The sequence below is a fragment of the Hylaeus volcanicus genome, chromosome 7 (genome assembly GCF_026283585.1).
Source record: "Hylaeus volcanicus isolate JK05 chromosome 7, UHH_iyHylVolc1.0_haploid, whole genome shotgun sequence".
Taxonomy (NCBI): Eukaryota; Metazoa; Arthropoda; class Insecta; order Hymenoptera; family Colletidae; genus Hylaeus; species Hylaeus volcanicus.
The window spans coordinates 22,642,075-22,665,383 of NC_071982.1; the positions used below are offsets into that span (position 1 = coordinate 22,642,075).

A 23,309-nucleotide genomic window follows, 5' to 3' on the forward strand; every position below is an offset into this window, starting at 1 on the left:
AAGGTGTGTCGAGCATATCCGAGGAACAAGGAACGAGACGCGGGAGCGCGAAAGTGTACAGTCATGGCAAAATGAACGCTCACAATCAGATCGCGATTACCTTAACAAACGTTGCGCACGAGTCACGAGTACCACGACGCTCGACGAATCGACATCGACATCGACATCGACATCGACAGATCAAACTGTGGAGCAACGAGCTTGTAACGCACGATTGCGATCGATCTTTTCGATACGTAATATACAATAATGTATCGATGAACGTGCGCGACGAGTATCATTCCTTCCGATACGTATAACCGGCGCGGCGTTGATAAACGGACACGCGACAAACGAAACCAACGAAAAGAAGGAAAAGGGTGCAGCCTAATAAAACATAAAATACGGAGTGTAAGCTGCAACTTGATTACTGTACCTCCGGGTTGCACAAGGTGCATTTCCTCTCTTGGAATTGATACGTCTTCCTCGAGTTAGGAGAAAATGATCGTTGGCTGCGGAACGAAAATGTCCCATAAATCAATCGCGATCGCTGCGGGTTTAATCGAACGTACAGATGCGGTCGTGTCGGCAATTAATTGGTGTGCGTTTAAAGGCGACCTGGTAAACGCGATGGTATCTTGTCGCGAAGAATTACTGCCGGTGCGGTGATCAGTACCGATAATATTCGCAATATTTAATTAACATCGTGACCAAGTCGTGGATAAAAGACCAGTAGCGCGTAAACTGGTCCTTCGATCCGCTGTGCACCACTTGGATTACAAAAATTTCATAATTAATCGAATCTTTAATCGATGGATAAAGCAACGCGAAGCAGCAGTATTTTTGTTTATCGCGAATGTTGGAGAGTAAGTTGTGTTTACCTCGGCGCGGACGCAGACACGGGCGTGGCAAACGATGAAACGATTTCAAAACAACGTTCAATCCCCCTAGCTCCCGGCAGCCATTCCTCGCGGTGGACAGCATCTCTTATTAAATCTCGGCAAGAAATTATTATTAACCGTGCGCTATCGTGGCGTCGGTGTCGGTGTCGGCGTCGGCGTCGTCAACCTTCGGGGCGCATACTTGAGGTTTATGCAGGGGTAACGCGTCTAGGGAAAATATTATCCAACTCGGGTGCTCTGTATGCAAGCGCATCGTGCTCTGGAATATTTGCTCGAATTCAGATTCATCTATTCAGATTAATCCCTCCTCCCTTGCCCGAGTATAAATCTCGCGGCCCTTTTTAATTTTCTGCAACCTCCAGCGGGACGATTAACCATCCGTAAACCTCAACCTCTGGATGCACCTTTCACGATCAACGATCCACGACGAGGTGCCGAGACCTCGGCGAGAGCTCGCGGGCGCGGGCTCGGCGTGGGTTCCCAACCTTTGAGTATAGAACCAAAGGCTGCGGGAGGTACAATTGAAAATATTATGTGTATAATACTCGGTATTTTAACACTAAAATTCGATGGAATTCGATGGCTGATTTATCATTTGTATTCGACACACATCGAATCGAAACAAGAATTTATTTTGTAATTTAGTCCTGATAACACTCTGAAAATAAAGTTGCCAACCCCCGTCGAGTTTACTACCCTGCGACGAGAATTTCTTTCCACCATGTCGACCAACATAAATTATGTGACTACATAATTCTGTCGAATTTTTGCGAGATTTGAAAAGCTTGAAAAATGGTTTGACAAGGCGCGACGAGTGGAACGTGAGATACTTTCCGATTGAAATTCTCCGCGTTGTGCTAGTAACGTAACGTGATCGTAACGTAACAGCGACAGCGGTGAACGAACGCGAACGGTTCGCCACCAGACGAGTTCGATTAGTCTTCCAAAACGCTTTCGATACGATCTCGCGATCGTTGTAACCGAACCGCGTCCCAGACTCTCCAAGATATTGATTTCAGCCACGATTTGCCAGCACGCGGAGCCACGATGCTCTGGAAACCTCCAGGCGAGTCTTCGGGAGAATAAATCCCGGAGGGGGTGGTGGACCGAGGTAGGAAACGTGAGAAATCGCATCTAAGGGGACCCGTTGAGCTTATCCGCTATCTTGTCGGTTATTGAAAATCACCGCGGCCGCGGCTGCACCCACTCCGCACCGCGCCGCGTCGCTAGCTCTCCACCGGTTCGTGGAATGAGGAGGGCAAACTGGCATCGAATAAAGTTGCAAATAGATCTTAATCTTTCGCGACGCCGCGATAATTATAAATTACCGCTCGAGAAGAGACACACGAGGATAGATATTACTTACAATTAAGATACCGATAAAGGAATACGCGTCTAGGCCTATACAATAGAGGGAGTAAATCATTGGCGGCGTACGTCTTTCTCCACCCACGTCGACATCGCCGATCGCCTTCCTTCTACTCCATTCAACACTTTCCGATGTTGAAACGATTCTCTAGATTCGCGATAGCCGAACATGTCAGCGAAAATGGATTGCGAGATGACGATTGTTGCAAACACGATCGAACAAAGGAATCACGTTATCCAGCGCCGAAAATAAATAGAATAGAGACTCTTTTAACCTAATGGAAGAAAACTATTCCAACGAAGAATCGTTTGTACGTTGGTATGTACGATGTAGGTACGCTAATGCGCGTGTAGTGTAGACGCATCGATAGCGTACAATATAGCTACTCGAGTGGAAGTTGTCTACCAGAAGTTTGCACGAATACTCAACGATTATGGTATCTTAACAATTGCATCCGTAACGCGACGGTGACGGTGACGGTGACCGCGACATGTACATTTATCACCGTTGACAAAGTTGTACCGTGACTGGAAATACAAATTGTCATTTACGAAAGAATGAACTGTACAAAGTTTGCGAGAGCTAAACGATTCACGCATCATTTTCTAACTCGTTTGTCGTCGATGTAGGAGCAACGGGCGTCGAGCGAAATTTTGTCACGTTAAACCAGTCCGTCGTTAATCACGAAAGGCGTGAACGGAACGGACAGGTCGAACAACCGTTACCATCGTTCATTCGATATCTAAGGGGTCCAGAATGCGGCTCTGGGTGTACGTGTCCAATATCGTCGGGAGACCTAAATGCACGCCTCCGGTGACAGTTTCGACCGGCTTCTAATTGTAAGCGAGCTGCATCCGAAACCGCTCGCTTTCTCGCTCGTTTACATGGATGTGAATAAACAAGCCGCGGGGCCTGCAATAATTGCGAGTAAAACTGAAAAAGTGTCTAAGAGAGAGAGAGAGGCAGAGGACACGACTGACGAGGATTTAGATGTAACGAGCTTGAAAGCAACCGCCGCAACGCGACGCGACGTGACGGCTTGTCAGACGCAAAAAGTTTACGTTTTCCGAGACCAGGACGTTGCGTGGGCGTCACAATTGCCTGTGCAACCTGGGACAATTATCTGTTGAGAAGTTTCTAGACAATGGTTCCTCGACAACTGCCTTATCGTAGGTAGGAGCGGTTACTTACAACTGCTCCCCTTTATAATTTCTGGAAGCTCGTAAACTTTGGACCACGATGTCAGCCACGATGTTAACCCCTCCCCACCGCGACCGTTCGACTTTCAATTACGTTCGCAAAACTGTTTGGCGAAACGATCCGGTTTGGTTTACGGTTGCTTACAAAAGCACGAAACTACGGTTGCGATAATACGGTATCGCGACAACGATCCGTGTACAAATTGCGAAAACAATGCGAGAGGTCGACGTTTAGGCGTGTTCTTTCGAGTAGAAAGATAACGGGAACGGTGCTAATGGTTCGAGTGGCAAGGCCACGACTAATCCTGCTATTCGGAGGAGAGGTAGGATCCAGGTTGCACCAGTCGAAAGTAGAAATTCAAAGTTGGACGATAGGAAGGTCCGAAAAAGATTCGACTCGACAGGCTCGAAAGGAATTTGCCGGCGCGGCGTGTCGTAGGGTTTGATGGATGGATGGATGGATGGATGGATGGATGGATAGATGGATATCCTGTTTATGGCAAGTGGTATCGTGTGTTCGTATCGGGTAACATTGCTATCTTTTTCTGTTGCAGGTAACAACGGTGCCAGACGAGGGCGAAAACAGCTTTAAAATGCCCAGAGCTTCCGTGGTACACATGACGTCGACGGCGACGAGACCGCAGCACATGTCGCAGGTATTCTCTCCAAAAGAAAACTACCGTCGATTGTAGCGAATCTTCCTTTCTTGTCACGGACCCATATCGATATGCAAATATCCAAGATAGCCGCGAGCTTAATTGAGTGGACCAGCTTAAAATGCATATCGAGCACCGGTGGGTCTTTCGACTCGAGCCTCTCCCTCTTTCGACTCGAGTTCCACCCTCTTTCCCGTCTCTCCGAGCTTATTGCGCGCACACACTCGCCGTGCACTTTACTAACCTGGACTGACCAGCCATTTTCATAATACCACCACTCTAAAGACTTTCAAAGCTCTTTTTCTCCTTCGTTCTCCTTTCGCTTAGGGCCTCGGCTAACAGTTTTAAGCTAATGGTTCTCTCGGTTAACTTGGACCTAACTCGAGCACATCCTTTCTCGGTGTAGCTTGGCGCAAACGAGCTTTTAACGTCGGTGTCGTGTGCCGCTGCCAGAAGAAACGGATAGCCAAATCTACAAACCGTCGCGTCGCGTCGAGCCAGGAAATTCATACTCTTGCGAGGATTGCGAATTTCCTTGAATTTTCAGTGTTATAGCACAAAGTACAGAGTAGGTACTGTTTGCACGGACCGATTTTATCCAATTCTCCATTTATCCGCGTCACTTTCGCAACCTTTCCGGGACTTTCAAGTATATTGATTCTAGGTTTCTTTTATCAGGGAATATCTTAACGCGTAACAACACCGCGCGAACGTGTACCTATAGAGTTGTTAGTAGGTATTATCATACATCTAGTATTAGTAGAATCCACTTATTGTTAGTCCTCCTCCAGTTCTGTTGGGAATTAGATTTCGGTATTAGTAAATGCAGAACCTTAAATTACCGGGTCTCGTTCACGCTGTTTCTAACTTTGACATTGTACATTATACATCAATTAGACGACGACGATAATCACGTTCAGCACGATAACTAGGCATCATTCGCGTTACTGAATTTCGAACGGAAACCGAATCTCTTCGACACGATACAATTCCAGCTTTTACATTTGATTTCCAAGCGAGCTCAGTTCCTCGGCATACGCTTCGAACGTAGAGGAAACTTGGCGTAAACCGTTCGATGACTTGTGTCGCTACTTCTTCATGCCAGTTGCAGGGTTTGTATTCGAGTAACTCTCCAAGACAAATGTGCGAGAATTATTTCCTTCTCGAAGAGGACCAAATGCATTTACATTGGTGTTGTCTCTGGCGTGTCCTTGAACACGCTTGTAACATATGTGTATTGTATGCAAACCGTTGGCATCGACGAGACGGGTCGTTACGATCGAGCAAGCTAAAAATCGGCATAAATTGTGCCGAGTGTTGAGAAAAATGTACAGATTGCTCGATGCCTTCGCTATAGTTTTCCTGTTTAATCGATGGAATTTTAAGAAGACACTCTCGGCATCGATTTCACGTACATTTATATAGGGATTCGATATTTCGCTCTCACCGCAGCTAGACGCTTATTATGCGCGATTAAACGCATCGCGTTTGCGACGCGTCGCGTCCTGTCCCGTCCCGTCCCGTCCCGTCCCGTCCCGTCCCGTCCCGTCCCGTCATCTGACTGACTGACCTTTCCGCAATCGACAATCGCGTCGCGCTGCACAGCGAGAGGGTTTACTCGCGTCGAACTACCGTCGCGTCACCGAACGATATTGCGTGGTTCGCACGCCGTTTTCCAATCGGTGAGCTTTTTAGTACCTTTCGTAGTACCTTTCCACCGATCGCGCTTCGAGTTGTGACAACGCGCGACAAAAACGAAAGGTAGAACCCTCGGTACCGTGAAATATCATCCCATGACTCGGAAAACCGTGACACCTGATACAAACGATCTCAAACGTCGTGACACTCGATAGAGACGACCCTAGGAATCGTAACGAAAGCCCGGTAATTGCGATACCGTATAAAATTGATGTCTCGGAAATTGAGACCTCGATACCGATCATCCCGAATGTATGCTATCGGATAAGAGGGCGAAGACACGGACGCACTCGAACATTCAAAGCGCCAAGATCTCTGGTACGATTGTACGATTTATTTTTACAATTGGTGTACACGTATATAGTGTATCGTTTAAAAAGTATGTAAAAACTGCGAAAGGGTCCGAACACATGAAAGATGAGCGTGGCCGTGGCAAGTTTCTACGGCACCGTGGAGCGAAAACACATTTGTCGGTCTGTACCCTCGAGGGTATCGCTTTCCGTACCGTTTGAGCGTGCCTCGAGTACCTCGCTGTATTCCTTCTGCCAAGAATACGCGATAGCTAGGTACACGTGTACGGTAGCTCCAAGGATATACATAAGTGTACGTAGAATATATCTACTCGTGTACACTTCTGTGCACCATCGGACCTCTTTATCGACATTCCTGAAAAACGGAAACGCAAATGCAAAACTTGAAACGACAATAAATTTGTCTCTGAGTAATCCACCAGCTAAAAACCAATCTCACGCGTGTCGTTTAGACTCCGTCCTCTATCTCTCCCTGAACCAAACAGTGCAGAGAGGCATAAACAGAGCTGGCGCATGCTACGATACCAGTTTTTGTTTCGAGCATTCCTTCGGTTATCGGCTAGCTAGGATATCGTAACATAGTACATATGTATATCGTTGACACGATTCGCGGGAACCAGAACGAACCAGAAATACGTGAAATGCGTGGTGTGCATCATCGAAAAGGGTCGACGATGCGCACGAGTCGGAGCACTGGTTCCAACAATGTTTCGCGTTCCTCTGCGGGAAATTCCGTTGTTCCGTAATTTCGGCTCCGTGCACCGCAAAATCGGCAATTTCTACACAGAAGGAACTCGAGCACTCGACCATCGTCACGCGCCGCGATACACACGGCGCGGCGCGGCGCGGCGCGGCACGGCGTTCTGGAAGCGATCGTTGCGGAGATGCGCACACCAGTCCCGGGCTATGCGAGATGTTTAGTATTCCTCGCAAATGCTCAAGAGAGAGCGAGAGAGAGAGAGAGAGAGAGAGCGCTCAGGCTTTCAATTTGTGGCCAACAATTTGTCCGTCGCGACTCAATCCGACACGACCCGACGCGAACGATACGATACAGTGGTCGAGAGCCGCGATATGCTACTGTGATATCTAGGTATACACACGGGATCCGAGTATCCCAACATTCGTCGATGAACAAATTCGCATCTCTCTGTACCTACCACCTCCGTCCGTATAATCTATCGCGACGATCGATACGACGAGATTCGCGTTCGGTAGAATTCGGAGGAATTCTCGCACGTCAACTTTCATACGAAAAATGTACCTCTCTGTTTAGGTTTTAGCCACCCTGGCACTGTCTATGGGAACGCTATCCTCGGGTTTGGCCAAGGGTTACACTTCGCCGGCCTTGGACTCCATTCTAGACAACCAACCTCCTCACCTTTACCAATCGTCCAACAACAACAACAATAACACTTGGTAAGTTTTAGCAGCGGCGAAACAGGCGCAACGAATGCAATAAAGGTGAAACTTTGTATGTACTTGTGGGTTATAGGTACGTGTCGTGTCCGGTACCGATTAGCGTCGTTTTACAGATAAGCAAATGAAACGACCACGGCCCGAGATATTTTCCTCTCGTTCCCTACTACTCCCGCCTCGTTTGCGCGTTCGTGTAATAAAGCGCGGGCCAATATCTTCGATAATTCGCTTAACAAATGCGTCAACGTCAACATGTTCCTTTTCGAACGGTGTCGCATACTTTCTCCGCGATAGCAGTTGGTTCGTTTGGTTTATCGGTAGCACTGCAAAGGGAGCACGCTGCATAAATCAGCAACAAACCGTGTCCCGTTCTCTGTGTATCTTATGCCTCCGAGTCCAAACCTACAATAATATTCGGCGTCGAATTATACATCTGTATATAATAATTATTCCGAGTACTCGGACCCGTTAGCCTCGCGTACAACGATCGCGTATCGATATAGAGTATCGATATAGAGTTCCCTCTATAGAGAAACAAGGCAGCATATCCTCCGCGAAGTACAACGTAAGGTATCCTTGAACCGATTACCAAGATCGATTATGCACGCGCAGCGATAGGTCCCACTCGGCGTGGCGCGAAGCGTGGCGCGAAGCGTGGCGCGAAGCGGCGAACCGTGTCGATGTCGCGGCTTAATCGTGGACAGTGTCGTAGACAAGACTGCTTGGTATTAGGGACCGATTAGGTTCCGGTATTACGTGACACGGTCCCTGTCGTCCTAAATCGTATCGCGGCATTTTGTCGCAGGTCGGCTTTCTCCGTGACGCAACAAGAAGCCTCTTGGGTGGCGTCTCTGTCGATGCTGGGCGCATGGTTCGGTGCTATGATCGGCGACTGGATAATGAGAAGAGGGCGTCGATTGGCCCTCCGCGCAACGTCGTTGCCTCTGACCGCAGTTTGGATCTTCACCGGAATCGCACCCTGCGTGGAATTGGTCTACGTGACCAGCTTCGTCGGAGGTCTTTGCTGTTCGGTCATCACGATGGTTGGTCAGGTAAGAATGCTACGAGTGGCACGACAGTTGTCGAAACGGACAAAGTCTTTGGCGAGAAGGCAAGTTCAAGTTCGATGTTGAATTTCTTTTCCGGTCTCAGGTGTACATATCGGAAATCTCGATGCCGGGCATCAGAGGCTGCCTATCGGCCATGTTGAAGGTGCTGGGTCACGTCGGCGTGTTATTGTCGTACATAGCGGGCATGTACATGAATTGGCGGCAAAGCGCCCTGCTGGTAGCAGGAGCTCCCTCGATGCTGTTTTTGGGAACCCTCTTTATACCCGAGACGCCTTCGTACCTCGTTCTGAATGGCAAAGACGACGAGGCAGCCAACAGTTTACAGTGGCTGCGCGGCGATCACGTCGATATACGACACGAACTTCAGGTAACTCGGTTTTCCTTCTCCTTTATATGTATAGAGCCCCGAGCAACGTATCGTTAAACGTTAAAAATGATGAAATTGTTGGTCGCAGGTGATCAAGACGAACATTCTGGCCTCGAGAGCAAAGCAGTACGAGCTGACGTTCAAAAACAGTATGTTCACGCCGCGATTGTACAAACCCATCGCCATAACGTGCGGCTTGATGTTTTTCCAAAGGTTTTCCGGGGCGAATGCGTTCAATTACTACGCGGTCATTATATTCCGCCAGACCTTGGGTGGCATGAATCCTCACGGCGCGACCATTGCGATTGGCTTCGTGCAATTGTTGGCTTCCCTGTTATCGGGTAGGTGTACCAGGCTACTAGATACGGCTACGGGGTAAGGGCCGATCAGCCGACGACCAAAATAATAGTCGTAACGTTGAAATTGATAAACGAGGCGTCGAGTCGAAACGATCGGAAAAAAACGCTAAAACGCTCGTTATCCTTTTTACCGTGTGCAGGATTCCTGATCGATATCGTGGGCCGTTTGCCGCTTCTGATAGCCAGCACCGTGTTCATGTCGTTGGCATTGGCAGGTTTCGGTAGCTACGCTTACTACATGTCGCAGACGCAAAATCTGGGCTATCCGGACAACGCGGTTGTCGGCCAACACGACTGGATACCGTTGCTTTGCGTACTCGTCTTCACGACAGCTCTCGCTCTGGGCATATCGCCAATTTCGTGGTTATTGATTGGCGAGCTTTTCCCCCTGGAGTATCGCGGCCTTGGTTCGAGCATCAGCACCAGCTTTAGCTACTTTTGCGCGTTCGTTGGGATTAAACTCTTTATGGATTTTCAGCAGGTGAGAGATGTACTTCTCGCGGAAAGAACCAGGAACCTTGCTAACCGGTTAATTCGTTGCAGACGTTCGGACTGCACGGAGCTTTCTGGTTTTACGCGGCTGTGGCGGTATGCGGACTGTGCTTTGTCGTTTGCTGCGTCCCGGAAACGAAAGGGAAACAGCTGGACGAGATGAACCCAGACTACGCGCAAGCACGGTAGTATAAGGCCTCGCTGACAGGAGGCCTGTCGAATCTGGAAAAGGCCAACAAGCCCCTGCCAGGAGGAGCTTATCCTAATCAACACGATCCACGGGATCTGTACAACTCGAACCATCCGGGCACATCCTGTCAGACCTCAGCCAACAGGAGCGCTAGTAATCGAAAATTATCCGACTACTGCAACATTTTCGCGGAGAAAACCAACAGGATCGGCAGAAACGTCGAAAGCTTTATGCAGTCTCGTGGATTCTTCGCGAGCCGTTGTTCCATCGACGAGACCGCCAATCGAGGAACCAACGCGACGACCATTCGCAAAAGCAACGGTGACGCGATCAGGACCGATTATCGGTTCCCCGCACGACCTCGACCGGCACATCGATTCGACGCCGACGCCGACGCCGACGCCGACGCCGACGCCGACGCCGACAATCGAAACAATCGCAAACGATACCGAAACGTTTACCCGCAGGAGACGAGTATCGAGACGAACAGCATCGATCGCGGTTCGGAGGTTCCGATACACCCTACAACGGATAGAAGACGCGCCGCGGCCGTCGGCAATCATTACGCGGCTGCATACGAACCAGCGCATCCATGGAGAAATCTCCCTGCTCTCGGCGATCCGGGTGTCTCGAAACCGATTCTGAGAAATGGAACGAGTCGCGCGAGAGCTGAAAGGACCTACAGCTCCACCCTGCCAAGACGCAGCAGGCCCATCAACTTCCGAAAGCAGTCAGACTCCCTCGAGTCGCGTCGCGGCTATCCCAAGAGTCTGCAAGATCTCTCGGACCTAGACTTGGAGCTAGACGACAGGATCGAGGAGCCCAGTATTTCGTCTTTTCTATCCCCGAGTGACCGAGACTGGACGGCCAGGTTAGACGACGTATATCGTCGTCGAAGATACCGAGAGGACCAACTCGAAGATGATTATCTCAGACTGTACAGAAGCATGTCGAGGCTGGACAAGTATACCCAGGCCGGAAGATACGAGCCCGGACAGGTGCACTACGAAAGAGAGTGTAGAACATTTGGCAAAGACACGGTCGCCTTCATCTATTATAAAACGTGTTATTTGTGATGTACGAGAAAGGCAAGGGTCGACGACCACTCGAGAGCCTCTTTATCGGGCAAATCTTTACATCGTCTATCCACCACGATCACGAGTTGTAATTTAGCGGGAACGCCAGCCGCGGCGATCCCAATCGAAATTCTAAACGCGATCTTTCTACTGCTCGGAATACATTTCGCGATTCATCTTTAGATCATTACGGTATCGATAAATCGAGATCTCGTCAGCGGTGGCTTTAGGTAGCCGAGTTCCTTTTTCCTTTTTCCTTTTTCCTTTTTCCTTTTTCCTTTTTCCTTTCTCCAACACGTAAAATAATCGACGACTTACAATCAATAGTCGTCCATGTACAAGGTTGGTCTCGGAAACCATTCGACAAAGAGTCCCTTTTCTTAATCGTCGTCTTTGAATAATCGACATTCTAAAGAATCTCGTATCGCGTAATCGAAATGGTACAATTTATATACCAAGTAGCATTTAGACAAAGCTAGTCGTCGAGTTGAATGTTCATCATTTCTTTGACCAGTTTTACGGCTCACTCTCGATGTAAACGTGACAAGCGGACACGAATGAATCCCGTCGGCTCTAGTAGCGATCTTTGTGTCTGTCTTGAAACGTCGAACGATATTTTGACCAAGATAAGCATATGAATTATTTTCGGTACTTATCGCAACCTTCGAATGAATTTACTCTGGACTTGCACTCGAAAAGAATCTCGTCGGAATAAAAGAACGCTCTTCCGTGCACGTGCCTTCTCAGAGAGCACGCAAAATGCAAATTACACTAGACGTAGATACGTATGTAAATACACGACAAAAAAAGAAAGAGGAAAAAACAAGCAAGAGTCGAAGGGGGAAATAAGGAAACGTTAATACATAGATACTGGGAATACACTCGATAGACTGGTTCGTCGCGATGATCGACGTGAAAACTTACACGCGAATATTTCTTTGTTATGTTCAATGTCTTTGAACTTGGAATCGTAACGATATACTAAAAGATAGAAAAGATTTCACTACTTCCAAAAATCAAATTCTTGTTCTTTCGAGCGTGTAACGATCGATCGATGCGCGTATATTAAATTTAGCGGTTAGTTTTGCTGGTGAAAATCGGGGCCGCATCTCGTCAACGATGAACGCGTTGTTATCAGAGAAATGAAACGCTGGTACAGCGTTCGCGATAAACTGCATCGTGATACATAACGAAATGTTCTACCGTAGGTAAAGCGACTCGATTTATTTTTTCATCGACTTAATTATATCCGCGCTTTGCGCTAGTGTAACGTATATGTATAGCACATAATGACGATCTTGGATTCGCGGTGCAACTGAAAACAGAGTGATTCGTCGGAGAAAGAAGAAATTTCAAAAAAATTTCGAATAAACTTGATTCCTAAGAGATATCTTTTTCATGATATTTCAGTTTCAAAGTATGCGGCAATTCGAGTAATGTGGATCAAGTAAAATTACCGAGTACCCTGTATAGCGTTGGACGTAATATCTTTGCCGAAAAAGACAAATATTTCATGTTCAATAGCAAATATAAACAACACACCGATGGCCTCGTTCGAAGAATTTAGCGTAAAGGCCATTCGCTTAACGATGACAATATTCAAAATGTAGATACTATATGTACATACGTACATTATCTTTCATACTAATCGTAAGTACCTACCTATCGTGTAAATCGATTATCATCGTACATTGTATAGACGCGCGTGTCCATATGGACGCATGGTTGTTCGGACTATGCGACACCGGATCAACAAATTTTACGACAATACTACTTACAATTAGCTATTGCCAAACCTCGTGGTACCGTAGGAATTCCAACATGACGGCATCTGCGCCGGATCAATATTTTGTTTGTAACGTCAAGGGCGGTCGCATCTCGAACAAGACACTCTACTCGTATCTACCGAGTCGTTAGTTTTGTTGTCGTCGAGTTAGTTGGAACTGGAGGTACGGCTGCCACCGACGCCGACGCCGACGTGCGACGATAAGACAATTTTTGATAATTCTCGTTGGTATAAGCGTTCGTATAGATAGACTAACTAACCATTTGTGCAATGATACCATCCGATCTCGAATTCGAGAGAGGAGTCACACGTTTCTTAGGAGGGTGTAAACAAAAAATACGAAAGAAATGGCATTTGTATTTTGTATTTTTATATAGTTTGTAGTACTTGAGCGGCGACTTGGCGGACAACGATGTCTGCATCTGTGATCGAGGGCCTAGTCTTCACGGACGAAAATATTTGTCATATATGTATTTGCTTGGTTGACAGCCGGTCTCCGCAACGCGTCAAACGACCGGAACTCGTAAATCGAGAAATTCGTTGAAACTCTGATCAGTTTTCGATCGTTACGATATTTTTCTACCCGCATCGGTTCCAATTACTATACAGAAATTAAGTGCCCCGAGAGACCAGGGATGTCGAATTTACCATATCAACCTTTCTACCTTTCGCGTCGGTGATTCTCGTAGATGTATCGAAAAGACACGCGTCAGCCTAGTTGACTTTATTTTCTAGACGAATCGTCTCGTCGTTAAAACTTTGATTCGATAATATTTTTTTCCGTGCAGTCTAACGGCAACACTTGTTACATCTATAATATTCGTTTACACTCGTGAGTCATATCTCTGCCATATCCAATATTCTAACGAAGCGTGCTCGTTCTGCTCGTTCTACAATGAAAACGTAACCAAAGAACAGCACCTTCGACTTTCGTATCTAATCGTAAACGAATCTTACGATGCTCAACAGCTTGGACGCAGTATCGAATAATTAAGTATAAAATTAAGTTAGCGTGCAGGTATAATAACACTCGTCAAAGACTCGAGTAAGAGTAGAGTAAGAGAGAAGACGAAAGATACTTGAGAATTCTATACTATATATATATATATATATATGGATATGTACAAACTGTACAGGAAGATTCTTCGACCATTGTAACGACTATCTCGTTTTCTTTAGTATAATGCGCCGAACAAATGTACTATACAGGTACATGTACATGTAGGTAGCATCTTGAAAGATCCGCCGCCGAGGGAGGCGCGATAGACGATAGACGATAGACGATAGACGATTACCGATTAACGTTAACATTAACGCTAACCACTACGGAACGCGCGCGAGAAGAATGCGATAGACTCCTCCTCTGATGTCGATGTCGAACAATCGTTGTTCGACTTTTAGCAAATCCACGTCTAGAGACACATCTTGTCTCGAGACAAATGGTCGATGTAACCGATCCCTCGGGCGAAATTAATCGCACTCTTCGCTATGAACGCGTATGGTAGCGACCTTTTTCCCAATTAATAAAAAACAAAAAAGACAAAAAACAAAAAACAAAAAACACAAAAAAAGTAAAGCAAAAAAGCAAAAAAGCAAAAAGAAAAAAAAATCGAAAGAATCTGCACTGCGCACTCTCGTGAATTGAACTCTCGTGGTTTATCGTAATCGTAGATGTAGCGATTAGCGAGTCGTGACACATTGTCGGATATAATTCTTATTATTGCACGCCTAATTATGCGATCGATGATCGATCGAGGATCCTTGCGTTGTTTGACGCAGACCGTGGTGCGAATGATAGAAAAACAAGGAAAAAAACAACAGTTTTCAACAAATCTTTGGAAACTTCAATAAGAACGGGAAATACTCCTTCGCGTTTATTCGATAATAATTATAACGTCGATTCGAAAATTAAAGTGTATTCTACCTTTTAACTAAATGAAATCTCTGCTCTGTATACGCGTAGAAAATAAGCTCTCTGTCGATCATTACGGATGATACGACATATCGCAAGTATCGAAAACACCACGGTCTGAAAAGTAGGCTATACATACGCATGATTACCTATGTCTTCTATTTATCGACAATAATTTCACGAAAATTATTTACAAGTTAACGACAATAACAGGACACTCGAAGGAAACGCTGGCCGTCACCGAAGAGGAATGGTCCCACGTAGATACATCGCTAATCGAAAAGAGAGAATTCTGAGAACGTATTTTCAAAAAGCTACATACATTAAGATTATACATATACAGTACTATAAATAAATATGTATTCGTACGTACACATACATGTACACGTACACGTACACGTACACACGTATATCTGACATAAGTCAAAGTCGAGCCTAGCTTCGCTTGCTAGATTTAATATTTTTGTAATGACGCTTAGATGTAGTTGGTTTGTACCTTTACAGAGTAAACGTGTTTACTTTCGTGCACCATCGTCGAAATTCGAATGGAAGCAAGACGATAGATTCGCAACTATACCAGCTGAGCGTTTGCTCCGTTTACCACCGTTTAAAATAATATCGTAAAAGGAACGAAAATGAATTGGTGATTTGAAATTGAAATCGAACCTTACGGATGTTGACGATTTGCTTGGATTAGATAAAACGTAGCTACGCCCGTCTATCGATTACGCGAATTCATCCGTTGAAACTAGTGACGGGCAAAATTCTTATCTAGATACAAATTTTGGCTAACGAATAAAAATTAACGAGCCTTCGATCTGTTGGATTTCGATTCGATAAAATTTACAATACGAATATGAAAATAAAATCATGTTTCTTATTCATAGAACAGAATAAAATGGAATAAAATGGAATAGAATAGAATAGAATCGAGCGATTATTTGAATTTCCGATCGAATAAACACCCAACAACTAAATCGCTATACGCTGTTCCTATTCATTGACTCTATTATTCGTATAGAATTTTGGCCAGCTCTAGTTAAAACACGTTGAAATCTTGGATTATGTGATAACCGGAAGAAAATCGGTTCGACTGGATGTTGATGAAATCGATAGAGATTACGAGGAAGCAAACAATCGTTGAACGAAAGTCGATCGAAGAAACTCGTGCAGCACAAAAGAATCCTGCCGATATTGTGCCGATGGTAGCACGAAATCCGCAGCTAAAGAAACGTAAACTTCCGCCAATGGATGTACCGCGTACATATTTATGTTACGCGTTAAGCGTATATGTACTTGAGTCGTAATTCATTAGCATCTGCGTTTGTACCTCCTTAGAAGTAACCAACTGGATATACGATCGCTAAACGACCTTCGGCGGAACCAAACTATCGCGTGTTTGTATAGAAATCCATATGAAATCCACACCTAACGAAAATGCCAAAAGAAAAGAGATGTAATCGTCGAACGGTGAACTTTATTATTCCCTCGTCTACCCCTCCCTAAAAAAGTGTATATCGTTCTAGGATGAATCTTGGCAAACATATTTTAAAAGCTTACGATACGATACGTGCTTCTTAATAATCGAAGACTGTTTAATTGTAGCAATTAAACGCGTTCGATTCGAATCGAAACGAAACTTGCAATATCTATAATAATTTCACCGTATTGTAAATATATGTATACAATGTTTGCATCGGATGTCTTTCGAAAAATGTACACTTGTAGCCATCTGTATTCGAAAGGACGTACCAAGTATTCGATATTACCGCTGTCCGCGACCGACGCCGACGCCGACGCCGACGCCGACGCGAGTAATTGGTGAGTGGACGTGGCGTTCTATTCAGTAACATAAATTTAAATTTAAAATGTATAATATTACAGAAAAACTCACCCAATTGCGGCACGGACACGTAGGTTTCGCAATCTACTAGAAACTGGCCAGTTTGCACTGCACCGAGGGCGATAACTCTCTTTGTCAAGAATTCGATCGTTTGAGGACCGGTTCTATTTTCTATCATCGGGTATTGTTGCAACCTAACGAACACACAAAATGCCGGTCGCAAACAAAGTAACTGTCTAAGTGTCGGGTAAGCGTTCTTGTTACGTTTAGTGTTTAGGGATATACTGTAATCGAAATATTCGAAAAGATTATTCGCATCTACCCAACATGTGCTTAGAGCGCTACATAACCTCCAAACGTCAGAAATGTCGATAAGCGTGTGCAGTTGCAGGCGTGCAAAGTAAAAGAGCCGTGATTCTATGAATCATCACTTGAAACAATTGTATTAAATGTTTTCGCGTATAAAATTACTTACACAGTGACACCCATGTTGTCGAGGATATTTTTTGAATAAAACACCCCGGGACAGCGGCACGGTGGCAAGCAGTGGCAAGTGACAACACAGAACAATTGTCAAAAGGAAAGAACGCGCCCAAGTTGTATACGTTACACGTTATCCATATCCATCCATCGTCGCTGAGTTTAACCGAACCCCGACGGATGGCGCTGCGAGTACAAAATGTGACCCGGCCTCTGCAACGCGGATCAAAACATTTTTTAAGTGGAAAGTCGAAGAAAAATGCGAGTTTAACTTTGGTACTAGCTACGTACTACGTACTGTGACCGAGTATCGACACTTTGAATAGTACTTTTAAAACGAAACACGAATAATTGGCATACCGTATGCTGAATAAGCCGACGATAAGCAGTCGATCGAGCATCAGTTCGTGGCCGTGTTTGGCCATCTGTGCCGATGTGCCGAGCATGCCGTTTATTTCACAACACGTGACATCGAGCCGATAAGTATGCAATCGTATGCACTTGGCGTGCGATTCGTATGCGTATGCGTTTAATCGAGGACAAAGACTAAATCGAATATCGTTATCTGTTCGCGACAACCTATGATCGAACATGCGTTGCGAGTTAACACTTGCGCATCGATCGTTCTCCCGGATATTTTGGTACCTGAATCCCTGAATGTCACGGAAAACAGTATCTCGGCATTTCACCGTGCGGGAAGAAGCGTTCGCACAGTCCTCCATCGATGACACGAATATCCCGATTAGGAGGAAAAGCGAATCAGCGTCGTTGAATCGCGAATACCGGTAACCGGGCAGGTTACTTGGCCAACAATAAGACAGTCAGCAGGAATATCGCTGTTCGAGGTTAAAATACACCGGAGCTTGCCAACTATCGTACGAAATACAAAAATAGGTGGCAATCACGGGTGAGATGTTCATCGACAGGAAACTACGAGCGGATGTTCGGAGGCGCGTGACTCGAATGCGGAACCACTCCACTCTCTCATCGGGACTAAGGTAAACGATTAAATATTCCATCGATATTCGACGGTAGCTGGGAACAAATTTAAATTTTGTCTCGGGAAGGCTGAATACGAGAACCGAGTTGTAGCAACGCGACGAATACGCGTTTAGCCGATAGACAGCCACGAATCCAATAATTTATACTTTCGTTTTTATACATTTTCTATGTCTATGGCGACACTCGACATCGAAAACAAGATACAAGAGTCGCTTCGTCGTAATTAATCGACGATATTTGGACGATTTTCAGCCTAATTCGAAACAATCGAAATCGATTGAATTTTGCGCAAAACTTGTTCGAAATGTTTGAATCGGCAAAGATGGTCGAAAGAGTTTCGCGATTAAGGTCAATTCCGGGTGCGCGGTTTCAATAAACGAGACCTTGTGCCAGCACAGTTTTTAACGTAGCCCAGAAACGAGCGTGCTTAATCGGAACGACCTGTATTTCCATGCCGTTTCCTTTTGCTTTTCACTTTTCTCTCTTCTCTCTTCTCTCTTGTCTGCACCGATAAGAGCCGGCACTTGGGATGAGAATACACGGCAAGTAACCCTTGGAACGATGAAACAGTCGCGTTCCGATTCCAACAGCCGAGATCGAGTCGCGGCAGTGCTCCAATTCGTCGGCGTCGACATTGTGTCAACCGACGAACGTTCGCGTAGCAATTACTTGTAAAATCATGATCCGACTCTACATTTGTCGCTGCATCGAGGTTCGAGACGTCGAAAAATCTCGATATCGTGATTTCAATAGCAATCTACACGCTAGTAGAACCGGTAACGAGATTACATCGTGTTACCTGAAATTGTTCCCTCCGATGCATCGCAGAAAGTTGAATTCGTCTCCACCCGTTGAAATGCTCTCATCTACTTTGAGTAACACCAAGAAAGCCGCTTTGCGCTGACTGAAAGTAGTTTGAGTTATCGGTCTGTTTAACGTTGCACGGAAGCGAGCGTGTACGATTTATTTCGTCGGTGTTAAATACGACCTACTTACTCCCAACAAAACAAACTCGACTCGCAAAAGTGAATAAATAATCGTGATTATCTAGTGCTAACGTTTGCTATTTCATCCCATCGTTTTCCAACCAGCAAACAGATTGAACTTGTTCGGGGATTGCTCGTCGATACCGACAAACATATTAATTTACCGAAATTAACACGGTACTGTACTCGAACGATCAAATTTTCTCGATGACGAAACAAGCCTCCAAGACAGCGCGACGTTCTCGTAACAAAGGTGAATCGTATGTACCAGTACTTGTATACTGGTACAGCAAATGAATGGCGGGCTCTGTAGTCTCGAGATGATATTCGCGTTCAGCAAAAAGTGATAGACAGATAAATTGTAAAGCGGGTACTCTGGATACTTGGTTCGGCGAGTTTTTACTAGTAGGTACCAGTTTCGCGATATAGAAATCTATATGGTACCTAAAGGGACGAGTGAGAAAGATAGGTTATTACTGGGTATTACCGTGACTGCGTTAAAAACTGGGTATTACTTTGACACTCGACGCTCGACGCTCGACGCTCGACGCTCGACGCTCGAAATGAGTTGGTCGAATTGAACCAATTCTCACCCAGTGACGCGATCGTTCCCGTGAACTCTGAACCGCCTAACGAATCAACCAGCGTTTATAGAAACCATAAATAACGCGGACCGAGGCAGACGCGTCTCCGGGAAAGAAGCTGCGTCGAGTAAATTCCCTTGCGTGCGTGGGCTTGCGATTGTTCGAATCATCCATTTCGTGTAAATTAATTGGACCGTTTATTTGATAGATCGGGAATAGTACACGCAACGTTCAACTTGTCGAAACGGCGAATACTTTAATCGCAGAATACAGTGCGGCTGTAATCGTTGTGGAAGAAACGCCAACGTAGAATAATCGCGTGGTATTTTGCAATGGTCGAAATCGAAAGCCGAGGTCTCTTGATTCGCCTCTATCCGAGTTAGACGCGCTTCACGCGCGTTCATTTCGTTGTTCGGTGCTTCAAATATAACCTTGCCGGTGTGAAATCTAAAAGTATCACGGCTCGTTGGGTTGTCGTGAATCATCGGGTGCCATCGAGCAAAGCATGTATAACGGGGCGAGTCACTTACCATCTACCACGATCTCGTACGCGAAACGATTAATGCGTCCTCGCAACAACGCCTTCGCGAGACGACGCGTCTAAATGGACGATTTTAATTAATTTATTTGGTAAAGAGAAAAAATAGTTTACATAGAAACGGAAAAGGGAAAACGGGAAACGAGTGTGCAGTTGTACACGTTTCACATACGGATTTCCACACACTGACACTGATACCGATTCAACATGAAAGGATTCGCGCATTCACGGTCGCCGCGTCACGGGATATCGCGTCTGCGTAGACGGCACTGTGCAGACATTAAACAAAGCTCCCCCAAATGAATACGCGAGAATTTAAAGGGAAGTGCGGCGGATGCGGCAATCTTTAGTATTCAGCGCGAGCGACGCAAACGTTGAAGAATCCCGCGGCAAACGAGAGGATCCCCCGAGATCGCCGTGTCCGCGTTGCGTTGCGTCGCGTCGCGTCGCGTCGCGTCGCGTCGCGTCGTATCGTATCGCCGACTTTCCAATGGACAAAAGTACACAGAGTTATGCGGAGAAACAGCTTTTCGCGATGCGAAAACCCATGTCTTTCGACTAGCGAAACTTGCCCCAGCGAGCGCTACACGACTGAAAATTCCTACCTGTACCTTACGTTGCAGTAACGTACAAACTGTTCTCTAAGCAACTATCTCGAATGTGATAACAAACGAAGATAGCAAACCGAGCAAACTAATCCGAAATCGAAAGTCGCAAGGGGCAAAGCATCCCTATTTCCTGGACGCTGATGTCATCGGCGCGGTCGTAGTCGGTGAAATGATCGTTCTTTCCCTTCGCGTTACGTTCCGCGTAACGCGTCTATTCCAATCGTCTCTTCTATGTAGATGTGAAAAATGTTTGCTCGGTGGGAATAACCACAACTCTCTCAAGCCAGTCGCCGAGGTGTCAGATCGATACACCTTGCTACGATTCCACCACCCACTACCCGAGATCAGTCCCGAAAAGTTATAGGATAAGCGAGTGGCCACCTCCTCGTGGTTTCCGGTGTGAGTATCCCCGCTGGGACGGAGGCGGTTGATACAAGATACGAACAGGGTGCCTCGAAAAGTGCGATATTATCGCCCACCACGGACTTGGACTCGGAGCTTTACAATTTCGGCCACGGGCGAAGCGGTTTATTTTAGACCGTCGACGTCGGCGTCGGCGTCGGCGTCGAGTCGCGTCACCCCGTGCATCGCAATGCTCTTAAACGCGTTGGGCATGTTTTGTACTCGGACTGTGATTAGATCCCGTACCTGGTACGGTGAAAAATAATTTGTCCCATTATTTCCACTGTTGGTCGATTGGAATTTTCGAATGACACACACCCTTAAAAACTTGAAACGTCAGCTACAACCCGTGTAAGATATCTTAGACAATCTCATCTTTTTCGTATCGGGCCGTGTCAGGTTAAATCTTGTCGAGGACCATCAGCGCATCGTAACTGTGGGTGCATATTTCGAATACGTTTCGAGCAATGTCCCCGATAAGCTTGACACAACCCTTTCGGTGTTAGAGAGCGATGTCCAGGGTGGTGAATTTCCTCGATCCAGCCACTCGCACAGAGCTATTATCTCATTCGTAGGCTGTCACAAGTCTGATAATGCCGATATCGTTTCAACCTATCTCCCAAATGTTTCTGACACGGTCGCCCCTAATCGTGTTATCTACCATGGAGCATTTAACAGCTAACGCAACGGTATGCATCAAGCGTTAAACGCGACAAGTAAAGTAGCGAATCTATAGCGGTTAGCGATAAAAGCAATAGAAAATGGTAAAGCTTTAAGTAAAACGGGACCTCCGGCGAACAAGTTTCTCGAGGGGGACAAGAGCGATGGTGTTCGATCGGTGGTCTTGGCGGAATGGTCTTGGTTGCGAATCTTGCGAATCTTGCGAATCTTGCGATATCGCGGAGCTTTCTCGACGAATAATTTCGCGTGTGCACCACTGTCTGCTTACGCGGGGCAAATAGGTATGCAGTTATTCTGAGACTGCCGGGGTGAACGGCCAGGTTCTCGTGCAGCGTTGCAGCTTCTCCGCGTGTTTGCGAAAGCTTAAATCAAATATCGCAGCTCGGTAGTCGAACACCGCCACCTCGACGCTCGCAATAACACGCTGCATCGTTTTTGCCCCATCCTGACTTCTTCCCGATTTCAAACGAAAATTCGTTGGATGTATTCCACCTATCACCTTCATCTTCCCTCTTTCTTAACAAATTATTACGCGATAATGTACACGTGATCGAATCTATCGAGCAAAGTTCGTCGAGGAGGTGAGGCATCGGATTGGTATTTAAGGCCCGTACAGTCGTACTAAAAGGCCGGATGTACCGACACAGACAATTGATTTCGTAAACGCGCTTAAAAATAGCCAAGGAAATCGGGATAGCCTCGTGACTCACGCGGCTCCTTTTACTACGTTCTTCCTACCTCCTCCTCGGGGTATAATTCAACGAATTTCCAAACGTTGAAAAGATTTTCGGAAGGAGGATTGCTTTCCGCACAATCTTTACGCTATGATTTTGGCAAGGGGAGTGCCGTATCACCGGAAGGAATTGAATGCCACGGCGTGCTTCGTAGTGGAATTGATATAAGGAAACAATCGGCGTAAAAATAGGTAGTTGCGTCGGCGTCGACGAGTTAGCATGCAAATTGTTGCACGCGCTCGGTTAGCTCGACGGTCTACAAAGTTACGCCGTGGCTCAAACCTTCGAGAAATTGGATCTAGAATTGATTCGATTTTCATATTAAAAAGATACAATTATGCTAAGGTATCGTTAAACGTACCACCTACCGGAAAGAAAAGGAAAGTTGTATGAATCGGACAGACAGGCAATTAACGTTCGTAGCGGCAGAGGTGGAACGAGACGTTGAACCCGGCTAGATCGGAGATCGCCTTTACGATAAAACAAAAGTGGGTTAATGTCGCGCGTCGAATCCACGCATCCGTAATGACGTTGACATCCTGGACGCTCCCTCCCACCACCTGCCATTAAAAAAACAATAGCACCGCAGCGTGAATTGTTCGTTAACGCGTGTTTCTGTGTTCGTGTTTAGCGCCAGCGCCATCGTCATCGCAAACAATCGGTACTAGG

At 46.1% G+C, this 23,309-nt stretch overlaps 3 protein-coding genes across 18 annotated transcripts in view; 2 read left to right on the forward strand and 1 right to left on the reverse strand.

The window, feature by feature from the left end:
• Positions 1-12,856, forward strand: part of LOC128880067 (facilitated trehalose transporter Tret1-2 homolog) — a 40,553-nt gene extending 27,697 nt beyond the window's left edge. For 15 of the 16 annotated variants that reach the window (XM_054129746.1, XM_054129752.1, XM_054129750.1 and 12 more), the window contains 7 exons: positions 4,004-4,105; positions 7,388-7,530; positions 8,336-8,582; positions 8,683-8,967; positions 9,056-9,308; positions 9,467-9,807; positions 9,870-12,856. In XM_054129746.1, the coding sequence (XP_053985721.1) occupies positions 4,004-4,105; positions 7,388-7,530; positions 8,336-8,582; positions 8,683-8,967; positions 9,056-9,308; positions 9,467-9,807; positions 9,870-10,007 (1,509 nt within the window). In that variant the 3' untranslated portion in view covers positions 10,008-12,856. Of the gene's footprint in view, positions 1-17; positions 56-4,003; positions 4,106-7,387; positions 7,531-8,335; positions 8,583-8,682; positions 8,968-9,055; positions 9,309-9,466; positions 9,808-9,869 lie in introns of those variants that run through there. The other variant, XM_054129762.1, reaches the window with a different exon arrangement.
• The window catches only part of LOC128880078 (mediator of RNA polymerase II transcription subunit 20), a 47,282-nt gene extending 29,958 nt beyond the window's left edge, over positions 1-17,324 (reverse strand). The window contains exons 1-2 of the mRNA XM_054129775.1: positions 17,101-17,324; positions 16,677-16,819 (exon numbers count right to left, since the gene is read on the reverse strand). Of these exons, the coding sequence (XP_053985750.1) occupies positions 16,677-16,819; positions 17,101-17,114 (157 nt within the window). The 5' untranslated portion in view covers positions 17,115-17,324. The remainder of the gene's footprint in view (positions 1-16,676; positions 16,820-17,100) is intronic.
• A 529-nt stretch (positions 17,325-17,853) lies between these two features.
• LOC128880061 (dystroglycan 1-like) overlaps positions 17,854-23,309 on the forward strand; it is a 35,122-nt gene continuing 29,666 nt past the window's right edge. Inside the window, exon 1 of the mRNA XM_054129734.1 lies at positions 17,854-18,103. The gene's annotated coding sequence lies outside the window, so the exon portion shown is untranslated. The remainder of the gene's footprint in view (positions 18,104-23,309) is intronic.